Source organism: Aspergillus steynii, assembly GCF_002849105.1.
Source record: "Aspergillus steynii IBT 23096 chromosome Unknown P170scaffold_7, whole genome shotgun sequence".
Taxonomy (NCBI): Eukaryota; Fungi; Ascomycota; class Eurotiomycetes; order Eurotiales; family Aspergillaceae; genus Aspergillus; species Aspergillus steynii.
In genome coordinates, this window is record NW_020194404.1 from 2,282,692 (window position 1) to 2,299,433 (window position 16,742).

The 16,742-nt window shown below is 51.9% G+C and overlaps 8 protein-coding genes across 8 annotated transcripts; 3 read left to right on the forward strand and 5 right to left on the reverse strand.

The window, feature by feature from the left end:
* Positions 1–615, reverse strand: P170DRAFT_390536 (uncharacterized protein; the record flags this gene model as incomplete). The annotated part of the gene is made up of 1 exon (XM_024845906.1): positions 1–615. A coding segment is annotated over one exon (216 nt), but the record flags the coding sequence as incomplete, so codon positions are not given.
* Positions 616–819: 204 nt separating this feature from the next.
* Positions 820–2,962, forward strand: P170DRAFT_500918 (glycoside hydrolase family 5 protein; the record flags this gene model as incomplete). Its single annotated transcript, XM_024854154.1, has 4 exons — positions 820–1,394; positions 1,471–1,735; positions 1,809–2,189; positions 2,297–2,962. Exons 1-4 carry the CDS (start codon positions 1,297–1,299, stop codon positions 2,960–2,962), a joined length of 1,410 nt encoding a protein of 469 aa, XP_024701371.1. The 5' UTR covers positions 820–1,296.
* A 47-nt stretch (positions 2,963–3,009) lies between these two features.
* Positions 3,010–6,353, reverse strand: P170DRAFT_439760 (putative APSES transcription factor (MbpA)). The gene is made up of 4 exons (XM_024849914.1): positions 6,181–6,353; positions 5,696–6,059; positions 3,946–5,638; positions 3,010–3,899 (listed from the first exon to the last, which is right to left on the reverse strand). Exons 2-4 carry the CDS (start codon positions 6,017–6,019, stop codon positions 3,214–3,216), a joined length of 2,703 nt encoding a protein of 900 aa, XP_024701372.1. The 5' UTR covers positions 6,020–6,059; positions 6,181–6,353; the 3' UTR covers positions 3,010–3,213.
* P170DRAFT_439762 (uncharacterized protein) lies at positions 6,354–7,843 on the forward strand. Its single transcript, XM_024849915.1, has one exon. The coding sequence runs from the start codon at positions 6,552–6,554 to the stop codon at positions 7,533–7,535; it is 984 nt and encodes a 327-aa protein (XP_024701373.1). The 5' UTR covers positions 6,354–6,551; the 3' UTR covers positions 7,536–7,843.
* Positions 7,844–8,907, reverse strand: P170DRAFT_458240 (uncharacterized protein; the record flags this gene model as incomplete). The annotated part of the gene is made up of 2 exons (XM_024851778.1): positions 7,844–8,669; positions 8,799–8,907. The coding sequence occupies 2 exons, from the start codon at positions 8,905–8,907 to the stop codon at positions 7,864–7,866; spliced, it is 915 nt and encodes a 304-aa protein (XP_024701374.1). The 3' UTR covers positions 7,844–7,863.
* Positions 8,908–9,213: 306 nt separating this feature from the next.
* Positions 9,214–11,280, reverse strand: P170DRAFT_259629 (uncharacterized protein). The gene is made up of 7 exons (XM_024843069.1): positions 11,220–11,280; positions 11,162–11,175; positions 11,092–11,106; positions 10,913–11,038; positions 10,516–10,862; positions 10,157–10,469; positions 9,214–10,112 (listed from the first exon to the last, which is right to left on the reverse strand). The coding sequence occupies exons 1-7, from the start codon at positions 11,240–11,242 to the stop codon at positions 9,310–9,312; spliced, it is 1,641 nt and encodes a 546-aa protein (XP_024701375.1). The 5' UTR covers positions 11,243–11,280; the 3' UTR covers positions 9,214–9,309.
* Positions 11,281–11,459: 179 nt separating this feature from the next.
* On the reverse strand, positions 11,460–12,575 carry P170DRAFT_449619 (phytanoyl-CoA dioxygenase family protein; the record flags this gene model as incomplete). The annotated part of the gene is made up of 3 exons (XM_024851053.1): positions 11,460–11,860; positions 11,910–12,274; positions 12,349–12,575. 3 exons carry the CDS (start codon positions 12,573–12,575, stop codon positions 11,460–11,462), a joined length of 993 nt encoding a protein of 330 aa, XP_024701376.1.
* A 644-nt stretch (positions 12,576–13,219) lies between these two features.
* Positions 13,220–14,788, forward strand: P170DRAFT_364641 (cytochrome P450; the record flags this gene model as incomplete). Its single annotated transcript, XM_024844652.1, has 1 exon — positions 13,220–14,788. The coding sequence occupies one exon, from the start codon at positions 13,220–13,222 to the stop codon at positions 14,786–14,788; it is 1,569 nt and encodes a 522-aa protein (XP_024701377.1).
* Positions 14,789–16,742: the final 1,954 nt, after the last annotated feature.

Sequence of the window (16,742 nt, forward strand, 5' to 3'; positions counted from 1 at the left end):
ATATGAAATAGCACCCCAAACACCCACTGTTGATCGTCCAGATTTGAAGATAGGCTTTAAATAGCGTGATTTAAAGGCCTCACCCCTTTTACGCCTAACCCAGGGTGGTGAAGTATTAATTCCTAGCTCAAAATTTGCCTCATTTGAAAAGATCGTACATATCCAATCCTCTAACAACCATTTTAGGTGTTCTTTGGCCCACTGAAGTCTCAACTTTTTGTGTTTTTCTGTAAGAAATGGCTTCCGGCGAGGGCGAAAGGCGTACAGCTCGTGTTTCTTGAGATATCGACGGGTTGTATTAGGATGAAGACGATAACCCGATTTTGAAGAAGTAGATAAAGCAGCTAAGGTTTTAAAAGGATTCTGCCGAATATAACGAATCAAAGCTCTTTCTGCACGCTAATTAAGCTTACCTGGTCTTTTTTCCCGCTTTTTTGGCTCAAGAATGACTCCGTTCTTATTTTTCCGGGTTCGAAAAATGCGGGTAACTGTAGATTTCGGGATACTACTAAAATCACTGATTTTAGCTGCAGAAAACCCGTGCTCTTTTAAGCGAAATAATAATTTGATTATATTAATGGAATGCTCAGAACGAGCAGTTTTTTTGTGTGTAGGCATTTCAAAGAGAAGATGGTTGTGGTGGTTGAAATTAATGATTGAATTTTATTACTAATTTTGATTGTGTGGTCAGGTGACCAGGTGGCTCATGACTTCCTGTGTATAGCTGTACATAATATGTATGTATCAGCATGCATTGACACCTCAATACTTGATGCCAGAGGCTTCAGCAATCCCAGTATGAGATAGACTCAGAACAAGTCCCAAGAAGATGATGGAGAAGAAGAAAGACCTTGGGGTGATCAGCCGTATAGAAAAGCCCCTCCAACCAGACTGTGAAGCCCTAAGATTCACCCTACATATTCATCCTACAGATTCACATCTCTACAGCTAATAACCACCCTCCAAATCCCAAATCGCCCATAGTGAATAACCCCCACCCCATGAACCCCCAAGTCTTGGCTCTACTGGCTGAATCGCATCAATCAGGCTAAATGGGTTTATCCGTGCTGGGCATCGCCATCACCGCGAGTGCTGTCCAGCCTTACCCCACCTCTTCTGCGTCATGGACGTGTCCCAGAGGTTTCAGAGAATGTATTTTGCCGTAGATTCGGTGCATAAGAAGACCGAGGGCCCTGCGGGGTTACAGCTGGGGAATCCAGTCCTGTCGGGAATTAATCGTCCTGATCCTGAGTCACCGCAATTCACCAATCCAGTTACCAGCCAACCCAGTCCACCATGAGCACTGGAATCCTCAAAGTCACCGGCAACAAAGTTGTCGATAACAATGGCACCGAAGTCCTACTTCGAGGGGCTGCCATTGGCGGCTGGACCAAGTATGTCTTCCACCCAGACTCGAAGATAGGTAGGATAGGGCTAGGGCAGAATCAACCAACTAACCCTAACGACTAGCATGGAGAACTTCATCACCGGCTACCCCGGCCATGAGTCGCAGCACCGAGCCGCCATGCGCCGCGTCCTCGGCGACCAGAAATACGAGTTCTTCTTCGACAAATGGCTCGAGTATTTCTTCACCGACGCGGACGCCAAGTTCTACGCTGCCCTGGGGCTCAATTGTCTGCGCATCCCGTTCAACTACCGCCACTTCGAAGATGATATGAATCCGCGCGTGCTGAAGGAGTCCGGGTTTAAGCATCTAGATCGTGTGGTTGAGCTTGTACTTCCCCTCCCTTCCCACCTCCATCCCATTCCCTAGCCTAAGGCTATCACTGAGACTAAATGAATGCCAGTGCGCTCAACACAAAATCTACACAATCCTCGACATGCACACCGCCCCCGGCGGCCAAAACGGCGACTGGCACTCGGACAACCCGACCAGCTACGCCGCCTTCTGGGACTACAAGGACCACCAGGACCGGACGGTATGGCTGTGGGAGCAGATTGCGCGCCGCTACCGCAGCAACCCCTGGGTGGCCGGGTATAACCCGCTGAACGAGCCGTGTGATCCGCAGCACGTGCGGCTGCCGGCGTTCTACGAGCGCGTCGAGAAGGCTATCCGTGCGATTGACCCCGAGCATATCCTGTGGCTGGATGGGAATACATTCGCGATGGAGTGGAGGGGTTTTGATCGGGTGTTGCCGAATTGTGTGTATGCGATGCATGATTATTCGGTTTGTCCCCCTGCTCCCTTTCCCCTTTTCCTTGGACTGGACTTGTCTGCTACGGGGCGAGCTATGTTATGTTAGAGTGGTAGGGGTATGAACTAACCAAAGGACAGTCAATGGGCTTCCCAACAGGCCAACGATACAAAGGCACACCGGAGCAAAAAGAGCAAGTGGAGCGGCAATACCTCCGCAAAGCAGAGTTCATGAACCGCAACGGCACAGCAGTCTGGAACGGGGAGTTCGGGCCCGTCTACGCCTCGTACTCCGACATCGATGCCGAAGCGATCAACCAGGAGCGCTACAACCTGCTCGGTGAGCAGCTACGCATCTACGACAAGTACAACATCCACTGGTCGATCTGGCTGTACAAGGACATCGGACTGCAGGGGATGATCCACACCAGCCCGTCCAGCAAATGGAACCAGACGATCCAGCCGTTCCTGGAGAAGAAGAACCGGCTGTGGTTGGATAACTGGGGGCGGAGGCCGTCGGCGGAGCCGGAGGCGGCCCTGAAGCCTCTCGTGCAGTGGATCGATCAGGTCAGTCCCTCGGCGAAGGAGACGTATCCGACGTCGTGGAATACAGAGCGGCATATGCTGCGGGCGGTGTTTCAGACGTTTCTGGCAGCGTCGTTTGTGGATGAGTTTGCGGAACTGTTTCGCGGGATGGATGAGGCGGAGCTGGAGGCGTTGGCGCATAGCTTTCATTTTGACGAGTGCGTGCAGAGGGAAGGGCTGAATGAGATTCTGAGGGAACATGCTCGGGTGACGGGGAAATAGAGAGGAGGCTACGATAGACTGGAGATCTCGTAAATTCAATTATCAATCCAATATGTGCCCTGAGGGTATCTGCAATACAGACATGGATGCCTAAAACATGTGAAGACCAAATAAACACCGCAACCCCGTTGTATGAACACTGGCTTTGTACTGGATTCAAAATAACACCTGAAATAAACATTGCTATGTCGTTAGATCTCTCGATATCAATGAGAGCGGCTGTATGTATAGTGTCGGGGAGTCGGTGGCCACTACCAATCCTGGCCGCGGTCTTTCATGAGGATTTCTATAGCCTCGTCTTCGGGGACGGGGTGCTCATTCAGCTCTCGGACGCATTGCGTGAGCCCTTCGGCAGCTTCGTCCACCTGCTCGGCGCTCCAGGCAGTGCAGGCCATGACCATCCGTCGATAGTTCTGGCCTAGCACCACATTCTTGGACTTGAGCAGGTCCACCTCGTTGAGAATATCTTCGTTGAAGTCCTGGTAGCAATTTATTCGTTGTTGAAGCACCTCGGGGGATAACAGTGACTGTAGATAGGATGTCTGTTTGTCGGAAAATCCTGAAGCAGGGTCGAAGTTGTCAGGGAACATCGACTCGAATTCGGCGATGTCAACGCCCGAGTCTTTGTCGGCATCGCCGATGGTGGCGTGTTTCAAGGGCTCGAATGATTCCCCATGGGTATTTTTGAGGATCGCCAGAAGATCTTCAGATGACCGTTCCAAGTTCTTAAATCGCCTGCCAAGTTCCACGCGGTCTGACGACTTGACTTTGAGCTCGTCAAATTGTTTCTGGTCGATCTGTCGAGCCTTGGCCGTCTCACGGATTTTAGAATGCCAGTGCTCGAACTTTTCCTGCTTCTTGTTCAATGACGAGGCCAGCTCTTTATCGATATTGCCTAGCGTCTCCTGTACCATTGAGCTGATTTGAGCCATGGTTGCTAGGAAAGTTAGTATACATATCTTTCAGAGTAAAGGATTACTTACCATCTAGGATTTCTTTCTTGGTCTTCGCGAGTTGATCGATGAACGTGTCGTTCTTGCCAGCCTGCATGGCTTGCGAATCCACCATATCCACCCCCACTCCGTAGTCTGCAGGTCGTAGACCCGTGTGATTTGGTATATGGGGATCCGCGCCGACCTCTAAAAGTTGTGGTACAAGCACAGAGCGCGCGCGTCCGGCAAGATTCAACGCCGTGTCTCCCTGGTCATCCCGAAGGTTGACGATTTCCGAAATGAACCGGCCCAAAGTCAACACCTCGCCTTGCAATACACCCGTCCCATTCTCCAAAGACCCGTTGGGAGTTTGCTGACTGGCCGAAGCACCGCCGTGACGCACGATGAATTCTAACAATGCCTCAAGATAGTGTTTGGCGGAGACATGGCCTCCACCCCCGGTGGCTGCCATGACCGCGATGTGGTGTAGAATCGTTCGCCCACTGTAATCCACCATGTCGATGGTCGGAGCCAACACCTGTAAAAGTCGGGGAAAGCTCCGGTAGTCAAGGTTGTTTCGTGTGCCGACCGACTTTTGCAAAGCAGTTTCACCGGCTCCATTCAGCCGGAAGATGCTGACGCCTTTCTCGACCAGAGCGTGAACAAGGGGCATGCGCGCCAGCATGGCTGCCCAGTGCAAAGCATTGTTGCGATATTCGTCTAGAGGTATTTCAAGATCCTCACCTGTCAGCTGCAGGAGGGCAGGGTGGGTGGAGAAATCCTTTGTCCGTTTGTCCAAGAACAGAGTCATGATGAGCTTCATCTTCTGGAACCTCTCCGGGGTCGTAGCCGGCAAGAGAGGCTCAGTACCCCGGTTGTTACCATCCGGCACCGCGGTCGGTCCGTCCATGTCCTGGTAAAAAGAGTCGTTCGGCTCGGTAGGTGTGGGTTCATTCATCGACATCGAAGGGTCATAGTGGTTAAGTCCGAAAGAGTGCGCAAGGTTAGAAGAGGACCGAATGCGTTTGCGAGGAGGCTCCACAGAATCGTCGTGCTCAAAGGTCGCCGTGTCATTGGCAGGATATCGCCCGTTGGTGTTCGGGATGTTGCTAGCAAACCCACTATCGGACGCCACACTGTACATGCTCTGTTGACTGCCAAAGGGCATCTGCGATTCCTGGCTTCCCATCTGGTTCGACGGTTTCCGGGCGAGGCTTGATCGCCTTCCGTCCACACCCCGTGCGGCGGGAGAGTCAAAGCGAGCTTTACTCATCGCATTCACCGCCGTCGCTGCAGTCCGCGAAATGTTCTGGAAAAAGGTTCCCTGCTGCGGCTGGGAAACGCCACGATTGTCCATGCCGCTGTAGAGCCGCTTTCGCTGGGCAGCCATCGCTTGTTCTTTGGTTGGCGTGTCGAGCGTATCTTGAGCGGCGCCGGTGGCACCATTCGAACCCATGTCGTACTCGAGGAGCGGTCGGAGCATCTCTTCGACGTGGTATTCTCGACAAAGTTCCACACCCCTTTGGTAGTTGACCCACGTCCCTTGGTATTTGCCATAACCCCCTTGAACCTTCTCATGCTCGCCAGCCGCAATCTCCTTCTCGAGGGTTTTTGTTCGTCTGGCTTTGTTGACTCCGGCGACTTTGAGGATCTGGGTGGCATTCAGCCAAGAATCAGAGCGACGTTTCATCACAGCAACTCCATTGACTTCCATTTCGTAAACGGCAACATTCGAGTAGACGGCCTACAGTCAGGGTGAACGATCAGCAAAATCCCAGATATCAAAGGACAAAGGTAATACCCTGTAGATTTGAGGTTTGAATTCATCATGATATTGGATCAATGCGCCGTAATTGGTAACTTCTTCGTATCCGCCAAATCCTGGCCGGGAGCCATGGGGCGGATTCTTCGAATAGTTGAATGAGGCCGGGGGCTGTTGCGACGACCCCTTGGGAGGAGGTGTGGCCCGAGGGGTGGAGGCGACGGACTGGGAGGCATTGAAAGAACCTAGTTGCGACTGCGAAAATGCCATGCCATTTGAGGATGCGACACTGCTTTGGGAGAAGGACGGTACCGGTAGACCGTGCTGTGGAGGGTTGTGGTTATGGTTATGGTTGGACGACATGACACCAGAGGACCCCAGCTCAGGGACTTTGCTCGTCGAACTGCAGAATGGCGTCAGTATAGCTGATGGACGATCCTAGCCACCAAATAGCACGGCCTTAACAAAATCATCCAAGACAGGGAGAGCCAGGGAGGCAGACAAAGCATGTGGGGAAAATGCACCTTATGCTAGGATCGGCCGGAAGAGTCGCGCGAGGCGAGGGCGCGTGGCTAGGCGCTCCAATCGCGAAATTGGGCGCCGACCAAGCCGAGGCAAAGTCAATGTGGCCAACCCCGGTGGGGATCAATCAGGTGGATGAATGGATGGGGTTAATAACCTCAGACGACAGGATGCAAGGCAGACAAAGAGAACATGCACGAGAAAGAAAGAGAGAAAGACGAAGGCGACCAAAAGTCGCGGGGTCTCGTCGGCGCGTTTTGGGTTTAGCGCCGTTTTCGCGTGACCGCCGGTTGCGCATTTCCCTTTTGGGCCGATGCGGCTTCGATTTCGCAGTCGAAAAAGACCGACAGTCCGAGAGAGAGAGAAAACCGCCATGCCTCCCCGTTCGCTACCCCCGCAATGGGCTCACCTCTGCCGTGCCCTTCTACGAGAATGTTCCTACCTCCCTGACCCCCTCGCCCGAGCTTACCATCATGATTTCATCATGCAGCGGTTCCGACACCTCTGCGAGGATCCTCGAGACAAGCGACACAACATCTATCGACAAAACCAGCTGCGAAAAAAGGCAGTGCAGGGACTGTCGCTGCTACACCGGGCAAATGAGGGATATTCGCGACCCCTCGAGAAAGTCCTGCGACAGGCCTACGGCCGAAAGGGCAAGAAGAGACAGGAATTGATCGATAAACTGGTCCACCCCGGATTTCCTACCGACCACATGTCCGTCGAAGAGGTTCTCACCAGGCCGGAAATTTTCTCTGATGGATGGGAACCTCCGCGGGTTATGGTCAACTTGCTGAAAGCGCAACAAAATGCCGGCGTGGCCGCCCAATTGACCCTCAGTGGGCTCAAGCAGCATGCTCCCGTCATCCCCGAGACGAACAGCTGGGGGTGGCCGCTCTCCGAGAACCGTCGTCGAAATATCCGGAAGAGGTGGTACTATAATAGGATGTCCGACTTACTGCCTCCGCTGCCGGACTCGGAGCTCCAGATCCTGGAAGGTTTAATCTCGGGGAGTATACCTTGGACACCACCGAAGAAGAGGAAAGCCATCGGGGTCGTTTCCGAGGTCAAAACGGCCCTCAGCACTGATTTCTTGACGGAGGGTCCGCAGAAAGGCGAAACGCACAGAAAACACGTTGACGGACGGCCGCATGTCATTACGCGGCGCTTCATGGAGAAGCAATGGAAGCGCATCTCGTGTCTCGTCCCGCGCATGACGTACGATCCGAATACCCAGAAGCATACCTTTACGTGGGATACTATCTGGAATGTCCCCAAGCTTGCATACACAGCGAAAGAGGGGACAGATGAAGTCTTCGAAGGCGTTGATAAGGGTGGCAAGCTGATTAAAAAGTGATCGCTCAACCGATGTCGCTGTTCTCATGTGGAACAGCATGGCTTTGCATTCTGCGATTGCTCCAAGAGTCATCAACTATATCCACTGGAAGGCCAGTACCCGCATGCCATCTCAGCATGAACACCTGGCTTACATTGCGCTTGGCCTGTGAGCAGCACATCTGCTCTATCTTCCTCGGACACAGTCCAGGAACTGGGAATGTCGGTTCGGATCAGGAGGACATCCTAGCTGTACTATATCAATCTCACGAGAACTCTGTATTATAACCAAACCTGTACATAGATACTTAAATAACTCAACCAAACCATGAACTATACACTACTCAATCTCACCTCACGTCCACCTGCCCAAACCGATCCACAAACGGTCTTTCATCGCCCAGACACAAGAACTTCGCATTCGACCCAAAATCCCGACTCATGCCCTCTCCACCCCACACCTTCTCCATCTCCTCGCGAAACTTCGACTTCGCCTTCCCATCCCTCACCCTCAGCTTCTCGAAGAACACATAACCCGCGTAGAAGATCGCCGACGTCGCCCCGGCATTCGCCCCATGCTTCTGCCTAAAATCCCCCAGCGTCTTCGACGACAACTTCTTCTCCTGCCCCGGGAACGCCGCCGCCGCCGCATCTCGCAGGAACTGCGCCTGCGTCACCCCCGGCTCCTGCAAATGCGCCGCGATCTTCTTGCGCAGCGAATCGCACGTGTCATACACGGGCACAGTCCCGTCCTCGTCCCCGGGCAGCTTGACCCCGGAGACGTCGAATCGCGCGGGGTCGGGCTTTCCGGCTGTCGCGCCGGCACCAGCAGACGAGGACGCTGTGGCGCGCTTCTTGCGCGGGGGCTTCAGGCCCTGGAGTTCGCGCTTCTTGAAGAAGCGGTGGGCGTTGTCGTAGGTGGCGGAGTGGATGCCCTTATCGCGACCGGATTGGCGCGTGAAGTCGAGATACGAGCGCGACGACACGTTGATGGCGTCTTGGAACTCCCCGATCTTCATCTCCCCTGAGTCGATGAAGTTGCGGATACGTGTGCGCACCTGGTCTGCGTTCCAGGTGATTTCGTTGAGGCGCTCATCGTCGCTGTCGATTTCGGGGAGAGGTGGTTGGGGAGAAGCTTCTGCTTCGGTGGATTTTTCTTTTGGGAGGCATCTTTTTTGTGGGTTTTTGGATTTATGGGATTGATTGGGGTTTGTGTTGAGGATAAGTTGAGTGGGTTGAGTGATTTTCGAAAGTTGGTTTTTATGGTGGTGGTTGTGGAACGTACTAACAAAACCACTTTGGTCGAGGGTGTAGACAAAGCGTGGGAGAATAGGGGATGTGGTGTTTGATGACGGATTGTTTTCCCACGACGCGTCGAGCGGATGCACTATCATCAGATCAAACAATGAGTCCTTCTAATTTTATGATTGGCCTAGAAAATAAATTAATGCTGTTTTTGATCAAGTTGATTGTTTGATTGCATTTAGATCGTCGTCGGAGTCACTATCGATGTTACCGGTGCTCAGTGGCTTCGCCCTCTACAGCAATTGACGCTCCATTGTCAAGTCGCGGTCAATTGACTCGTCGGGTTCTGTTTACCATGAAAGCCCTTATATTACTCTTATTATTATTTTAGCGCGTGTTGATTTGTTTGGTGTCTTTGGACAATTTGTGACAGGTCAGATGTCAATATGTATGGAGCCGAATAGCGTCATAATTCACGGGTCTCGAACTATACGGACGATCCCAATCTGGTTGTGTTACATGATAATATCCATATTTGTTTCTATGAATTTTCATTGATGCGCATCTTCAGTTGCATCCCATTCCCATGCCTCTCGAAGTCGTTCCTGCATCGCTGCCGTCGGCCAGTAATTGTAGTCCTGATTCATGTCGATCAGAATGCGCATCAAAGCCTGTTGTTCTACGTGGTCTGTAAAACGCTCCCCACACATCATGATAGCAGAAGATGCAGTCAGAAGAGCTGTCGGCGACTGGCGATTCGACAGGGCAATGCCGCAGATTTCACGCACCGTGGATCGAATGGTGGAATCGATATGGGACATAGCTATCCGATGCGCGAGGCCGATGCGAGCCGTGTGTGGATTGTACGCAGCCAGAAGGATATTCGTGAGCCCAACGCTTTGAATCGCCACGATGTGGCAATCATCCAGATACCACATCTTGGGGAACAGTTCGCCTCGGCTGTGGTCTGGCGGTTCGAAGTACACGGGGGAGAACGAGGAGGGACAGCTGCGAAGCCATTGGTTTCGACGTTCCACGAGCTCATCGTACCCCGTATAACTCCGTTGGTACTGGTCATTGAAACAGTACTGGACAATTTGGGCGCAGATCACTAGGAGGTGGTTGACCCAGACATAGTCCGGGGCCTTCTCCCCCGGTCGATAATTTTCATATGCATCCAGAGGAAGTCGAAAAGGGCGTTGCTGAGAAAACGCCATGTGAAACTCCTGCCGGAAGCCTATCCAGAATACGGCTTGACGCAGCCCCGGTGATGCAAGGGCCGAGGATGCCTGGGCCTCCAGAAATACCTGGAGTCCTCGGACGGCGGTGTCATTGGGGAGATCGATAAACGGGCCTACGAAGTTAGTCGGTGAGCTGGAATCCCGTGAGCTTTCTTACTGTCAAGTTCTTCATAGAATCTCAAAGCGACCACAGCTGCTAAGAGATTCTCGTCCATGATTGCATCTGGCTCGTCGCTCACGGATCTCAAGTGTGCAATACACCTGCTGTGATAGCTCAGAGTGGACTCTTCACCGATCACTAGGCCACGTTCTAAGCCATATTTGAGGGTGATTTCAATTTGCCGAGTCTCAGAAAGAGTGCTGAAATGTCTCGCCGACGCAGACAGCAGAGCGTCTAGAAGAGGGGGGCAGACTCGTGCGCGTTGTGGAACTACGACGGCGAAATGTCGTTCGGGGTCACAGAGATCGAACTATACGATTAGCCATGGATCATAAGCCCATACTTTGACAACCAACCCATTTAGCCAAATTTTCAACGAAGTAACGCAGGAGACATGCTTCTTCTAGACTGAGTTGCGGTTGCGCAGACTGTCTCTCAAATATTAACGGCCTTGGAGTCTGGACCGCTCCGGATTGTGCACCAGGCGAGTTCAAATGAGATGAGGACGTGGTTCTAAGACTCGTCGGGCTTGGTACGCCTGGCGGTGCTGTATTCCAGGGGGGTATTCTAGGATTCCTGGGACTCGCAACAGCAACTGTTTCAGCGGACGGTGGTGCAGTGTCTGCTGGCCGGCGTGGAGACGCATCTTGTGCGTACCGAGCAGTCAGCTCAGGCGTCTCATCGACATACTGTATCGTGGTATCTTTCAAGCCCGTAAGTATGTAATCCTCTACAATGAAAGCTCCCACAAACTTCGAGTTTCACGAGGCGTCGATGGCTGCTGGCTCGTGCTGTGGAGAAAGTGCAGGCGCGGCGCAGCTCGTAGACAATCTCGTCCGGATCTCTGGCATCGCCCACATTTCGGACGGCCATCGTCACCTGAAAGAGATCAGCATGAATACTGCGATACTTTGTACTGCATAGAGACTTACATTTTACATGGTGTTCTAGCGGCAGATGAATTTGAGCAGCCTTGAATGCAGGTAAGGGATAAAGACCTACTACGACAGTTTTGGCTAGAGCGGTCAGTCCAGACTCTAGGACCGAAGAAGAGACCTACCAGGGTTCTCGCCGAGCGCGCATTCACAGGATGGCGGCCACAGGATGAGCGCCGAATCTGAATGGACACTCGAAGGGACGTGGAAGAGGAAAGGAAAGGAAATGGTGGGGCGTTGACTGCCGATGCGGTAAGCCTGCCCGATGTGGGCCTGCATTCTTGCTCCCTTCACGGAGTATCTTTTCTTTCTTTTTGTTTTTTTTATTTATTATCATTATTCTTATTATCGAGAAGAAGAAGAAACTACAACCCATCGTTTGGGTGCCAAATGTTAAACCATCTCTGGTCAATCCCCTCGCCACCTTTCTCGTAGAACCTCAAGTCCGTACTCAGGCGAATCCTCCCTTCAGCGTCCTCGTTACGTCCACTGGCGTGGATGCTGTATGGATTATGGAAGACCGCATCTCCCGCCTCGTAGTTTGTGGCCAACCATTGATGGGACCCGAATTCTGAGTGAGCTGCAGCAAAGTCCTGTGGCGACGGTGAGATCATGCCTCCGCCCAGCATATTGACATTATATGCCGAGATTCGCTCTTCTTGCGTCATGTCCGCAGCTCGTCGGGTGAAATCATTTTCAACTTCCTCGCCAAGAGGGACGGAGTTTGCCAGATAGCAGAGACCTCCGCCATTGATCGATATATCACCTATGTTGGTCAATATCCGGTCGACAGGAACACAGAAGCGAATACGAACCAATCGGAACCCACGCCGTGAGGAAGAATCCAGAACCACCTCGCAGAAACAACTTGTCGTAGTGGATGCCAGTTCCCTTGCCAAAAGGGACATTGTGTCGCAGCATCGTGCGATCCAGTATGACATGCTCTTTCCAGCCCATCAGATCCCGAATGAACTTGGTGAGGGCTGGGTGCTCGACGAAGGCTCGGTATTTGGAATCCGAATGGGCATCGATAAGGATCTTCTCCTCCACGGGGTCAGCCGGCAATCCTTGGCCACCAATACCCTTGTGCAGGTCAGGGTCAGAGGAAGCGTTGAAGATCCCGTCGCGCGGGGAGCTACCAGGGGCCAATAACGACGTGTCGGCGTATGCTTGAAAGTAACTGCACGGTCGTTTCATTAGCCCCAATATGGTCTCGTGTCGCAGGTTAGGTTAGGTCTGTGCGGAGGAACTTACTTCTCGCGGGCATCCAGCACGTCTTCGCGGGGAATGACTCCCTTTACGAACAGGTATCCATCTTCTTCCAGTCTGCGACGCATCTCTTCGACGGGCAAATCACAAGGCGTGGGTCTCAGCAAGCCAAGCTGAGACCGATCGACGCGGCCTCCATTCTGGCCCAGGCTCTCTGGTAGACTCGCTGGCTGCTGCGGTTGAACAGACGCGGTATGAGCAACTGTAGCCATTTTGATTGTATTCGGACACAATTTCCAAATTTCAGTGGGATGCAGCCGCAATATAAGCCACCAAGATTTGGTGGATCAGCTGGCCAGCACCCTCGCTAACATTCTGCACAATAGCATAGATTGCCCTGGATCGAGTGGGGAAGCTTCCGCTCTTGATCCCATTGGTAATTTGTATCTACTCCGTAGGAAAGATAATCAGTACGTGGGCTGGACAGTATGCACCTCATGTGGAGGTCAGTTGCGCTGGTAATTGGATTATGTGGGCCATCTCGACCACTGGCTTCAACCACTGGTTGTGGTTCCCAGTAATAAAGCATGATTTGATTCGTCCAATTCCGCATCTCATTGCTTGAGGTGATGAAATTCGGCATGGAGAGTTGGCAGTTGCTCGGTTTCGCAGCGCGATTCCCCACTGTTCTTGCAGCCGTCGATCTCTTCCTTTTCTGCGTATTATCGGCGAGTCTAACCGCATCTGGCAGAATCTCGCCGACCTTCCCCACGCCTACTCCAAGCAGTGGGTTTGCGCTGTTTGCATACGAAGTACATACATGTATGTACATCTACGCCAGGCATATAAGGACCACGAGCATCATGATCAGAATCGTGGCAAAACAGCAAAAGACTTCTGAAACATTCTCTCCAGAATGTACAGCACGATCCTCGCAGTCGTATCCCTCTTTCTCTTCCTCTATTACTTCGTTCTCCCGGTCATCAACTATATCCGGGACCCTAAAGGATTCCGCAAATACCCCAATTTCAGGTTCTGGTCAGGCATATCAGACCTCACTCTCATATATGAATCACACAAAGGCTTCCGATCCCGTTCACTACTTGAGGCCCATAAAAACCACCCTGTCATCCGCATAGGGCCAAACAAGCTCTCCTACTCCGATCCTGCCGCCATCAAAGACATCTACGGTCACGGCACGAAATGCACCAAGGATGTCTTTTACTCCGAGCTGTCTGGCTCCCATTTTCATCTCGCAGACGTGGTGGATAAGAGCGAGCATGCTCGGAAACGCAAAGTTCTCGCCAGCGCGTATGCGATTAAGAACTTGGAAAACTGGGAGTATAAAGTGGCCGATATGTCGCGCCGCCTCATCAAGGCCTTTGATGCTCGATGTACTGCACCGCTCCCAAAAGGTAGTATTCCAGATGAGAAGGATCTCACTGTCGACTATCGCATGTGGTCGAACCTCTTTACAATTGCCGCTATCGCCAACATCGGCTTAAGCGAGGACCTGCGCTTCCTTGATCAGGGCAGTGATCTCGTCGCCTCAGAGAGCCAGGATGGAGCCGTCAAGGAAGTCAACTTTCGAGAGTGCCTGTATGCCACGGCCTGGGCCACTTCCAACCTGGTCTGGTCCTATGACTGGTATCAGACGCTATGCAGGGTCAGCTCATTAGTGTCATCGACCTACCGCCAGAAATGGAAGCTGAACAAAGACTGGGATGGGATCGTGTACAACCGAGCGACCACACGCTGGAAGCGCTATGAATCCGGCGAGAAGTTAGACGACTTTTTTACCGCTCTCATGGCCGACAAAGCCGGGGCCCCATATAATCTCGAATGGGGGGAGATTGTGGCCGAGGTGAGCATCATGATGAACGCGGGTTCGGATACCACGGGAATTGCATTGAACAACGTGATGTTTTCCCTCATCCGCAACCCACGTTGTCTACGGAAGCTGCAGGAAGAGCTCGATAATGTCCTGGACGAGGATGAAGTCATTGCGCCATACGACAAAGTCAAACATCTCCCGTATCTTCGCGCCTGCATCGATGAGAGCATGCGGATGTTCCCTCCTGTGTCCTTCAACCTGCCTCGCCGCACGCCTCCCGAAGGCGCAAACATTCTAGGGGAATTTATTCCAGGCAATACATCCGTGAGCATTTCTGCGTATGTGGTGCACCGTGACGAAACCATATTCCCGGAGCCGAATGTCTATCGCCCAGAGCGGTGGCTGGGCGAAGCAGGCAAGGACCTTCAGCCCTATTTCGTGGCTTTCAGTGCTGGAGCAAGGGGCTGTATTGGTCGAAATATCAGCTATCTTGAGCAAACGGTTCTACTTGCGTCCTTGATTCATCGTTACGAGTTTGCGCTTCCATCTCCTGATTGGGAGCCCGTTCGGCGAGAGACAACGAATCTCAGTTCGGGCCCTATGCCATTGAAGCTATGGAGGCGAGAGGTCGACGGGATACAGGCTGCCTGATATTGGTATATCTATTGCTATGGATTTTATGTTAGCGTCGTTTCAAGTTGAATATCATGATAGCATCCGAAACTGCGACCACTCAAGTAGTGAATCCAGTAGAAGTAGTGAATCATTTTTCCACCCACTCTTTTCAAAATTAGACACGACAAGGTGAAGGGAAAGTGGTCTTCTATTCACCCAATGTCTTGGTATCCTTCTCTCCTCTCTCATCTCAATTCATTTCATTTCATATTCTCCTATTTCCTATACCTCACAGTCGCTTCTAAACTCGATCACTTGCTGCTGTCCGCTGCCACACAGGATGAGCCGACAAAGAGGAAGGAGCCCCCTGGGGGGTACCGTTTATGATGCAGCATGCAGGTAGCAACAGCCCTGAAAGAATCGGGAGTTGCGCAAACACAACACCTTTCTCATCACAGTCCTGGCAAATATTCTCTCTTGAGAGCGATTGTCACGCAGTGACAGTTGTCCAGTCGGACAGCCGTGGAGGCGATAGAATGCGAGGGTAGGTTGGATGGTTCGAAATTGATGTAAAGTTGTCCATCACGTCTCTTGGGGTTGCAAATCCTCCACAGTTCACCGCTGACGATGACTTCGAGTAGCACCAGATTTGCTCCTTGCACTTACCAAACACCCAAGAACCCGCGTCAGGGCGAGCACATGTTGCAGCCCCCCTCCCCCTCGGTCTGGTCTGTCAGAAGAAGTTCGAGACCGAGAACCCTTCCCTCCCCCGCTAGCAGCGTCAGTGTTAGCCCAGGATTTGAAATCTGAAAAATACTACCACGTTCATCGACATGGGCCCGTCTCGACCATCAAGAGACATTCGGGACTTCTTTCAACGCGCTAAGCGTTCGGAGGAAGCTCCTGTCATCCCAAGTGGAGCTTCATTTGGCAGGAAAATTGGCGGTGATAGAAATCGCCGTCTCGTTCCGGCTTCTCGAGAAAACCAGAGACTTACTTTAGTCTTGGAAGATGGTCTCGCGTACAAAGAAGAGGATATCATTTCGACCCATCCAGCTTTTTCAAGAAGAAAGAGGGTCATTCTGGATTCGGATGACGACCTCGAGGAGTCAAACAGAGACGATAGTCCTGTCGTACCTCCCACCAATGAAGGAAAATGCCAGAAGACTGAAAATACACCAGCGGGTCTCCAGGATGAGGATTGCCAATAGTATTGGCTTACAGCAATGGAGGCTTCACTAGAGAAGACGAAACTGTTGGATCCCCATCCAACGACATTGTGGACGACGAATATATTCCTGGTCCCGATGACGTTGCCGAATCTGACAATTTGGATGTCGCTAATGCGATATCAATTACCCCCATACAAGCGATCGTCACCCAGCGTCGGTTCGTGCAGATTTTGCACAACTGTTTGCTGGAGTTAAAGACTTAGGCTGAGGAATCTAACCTATTCGGAGTCACGGGGGACCAGACTGATGATGATAGTCTATTTGCTCTTGATCAAGCGATTATCATCGGAGCTCATCGTTTCATGTTGTTGGCGGGAATTGAAAGATCAGTCGACAAGTTGCACAAATCCCCAAAAGAAGCTTCCATTACAGGCAGATATGTCAGGAGGGAGTTCAAAATAATTTCCGAGTGCTTGCCGCTTTCGACGAGCCAATCCATCAAGGCTACCAACTGCTTCTGGAGGGAGTCTTCATGCTCCTGCTCGGGATATACCAATATCCTGCATTGTTGGAACCTCCCACCATGTTGGCGGTAGGTTCCGCTTGTTTCATGGCTCGTTTCGCTACGGATGCCATGTGACCATGGCTATATAAGCCATGGTCCTCTTGGCTAAATAGTTTCTGAGAGATCTCACCTCATTCATTTCATTCATTTCGACCATTGGTTTGGTCATCCATTCATTCATTCTGCCCACTGCCTTTTACGAGATGTATCAAAATAGGCGACTGAAGCTTCCTATAAATTGGTGGCAGATGTC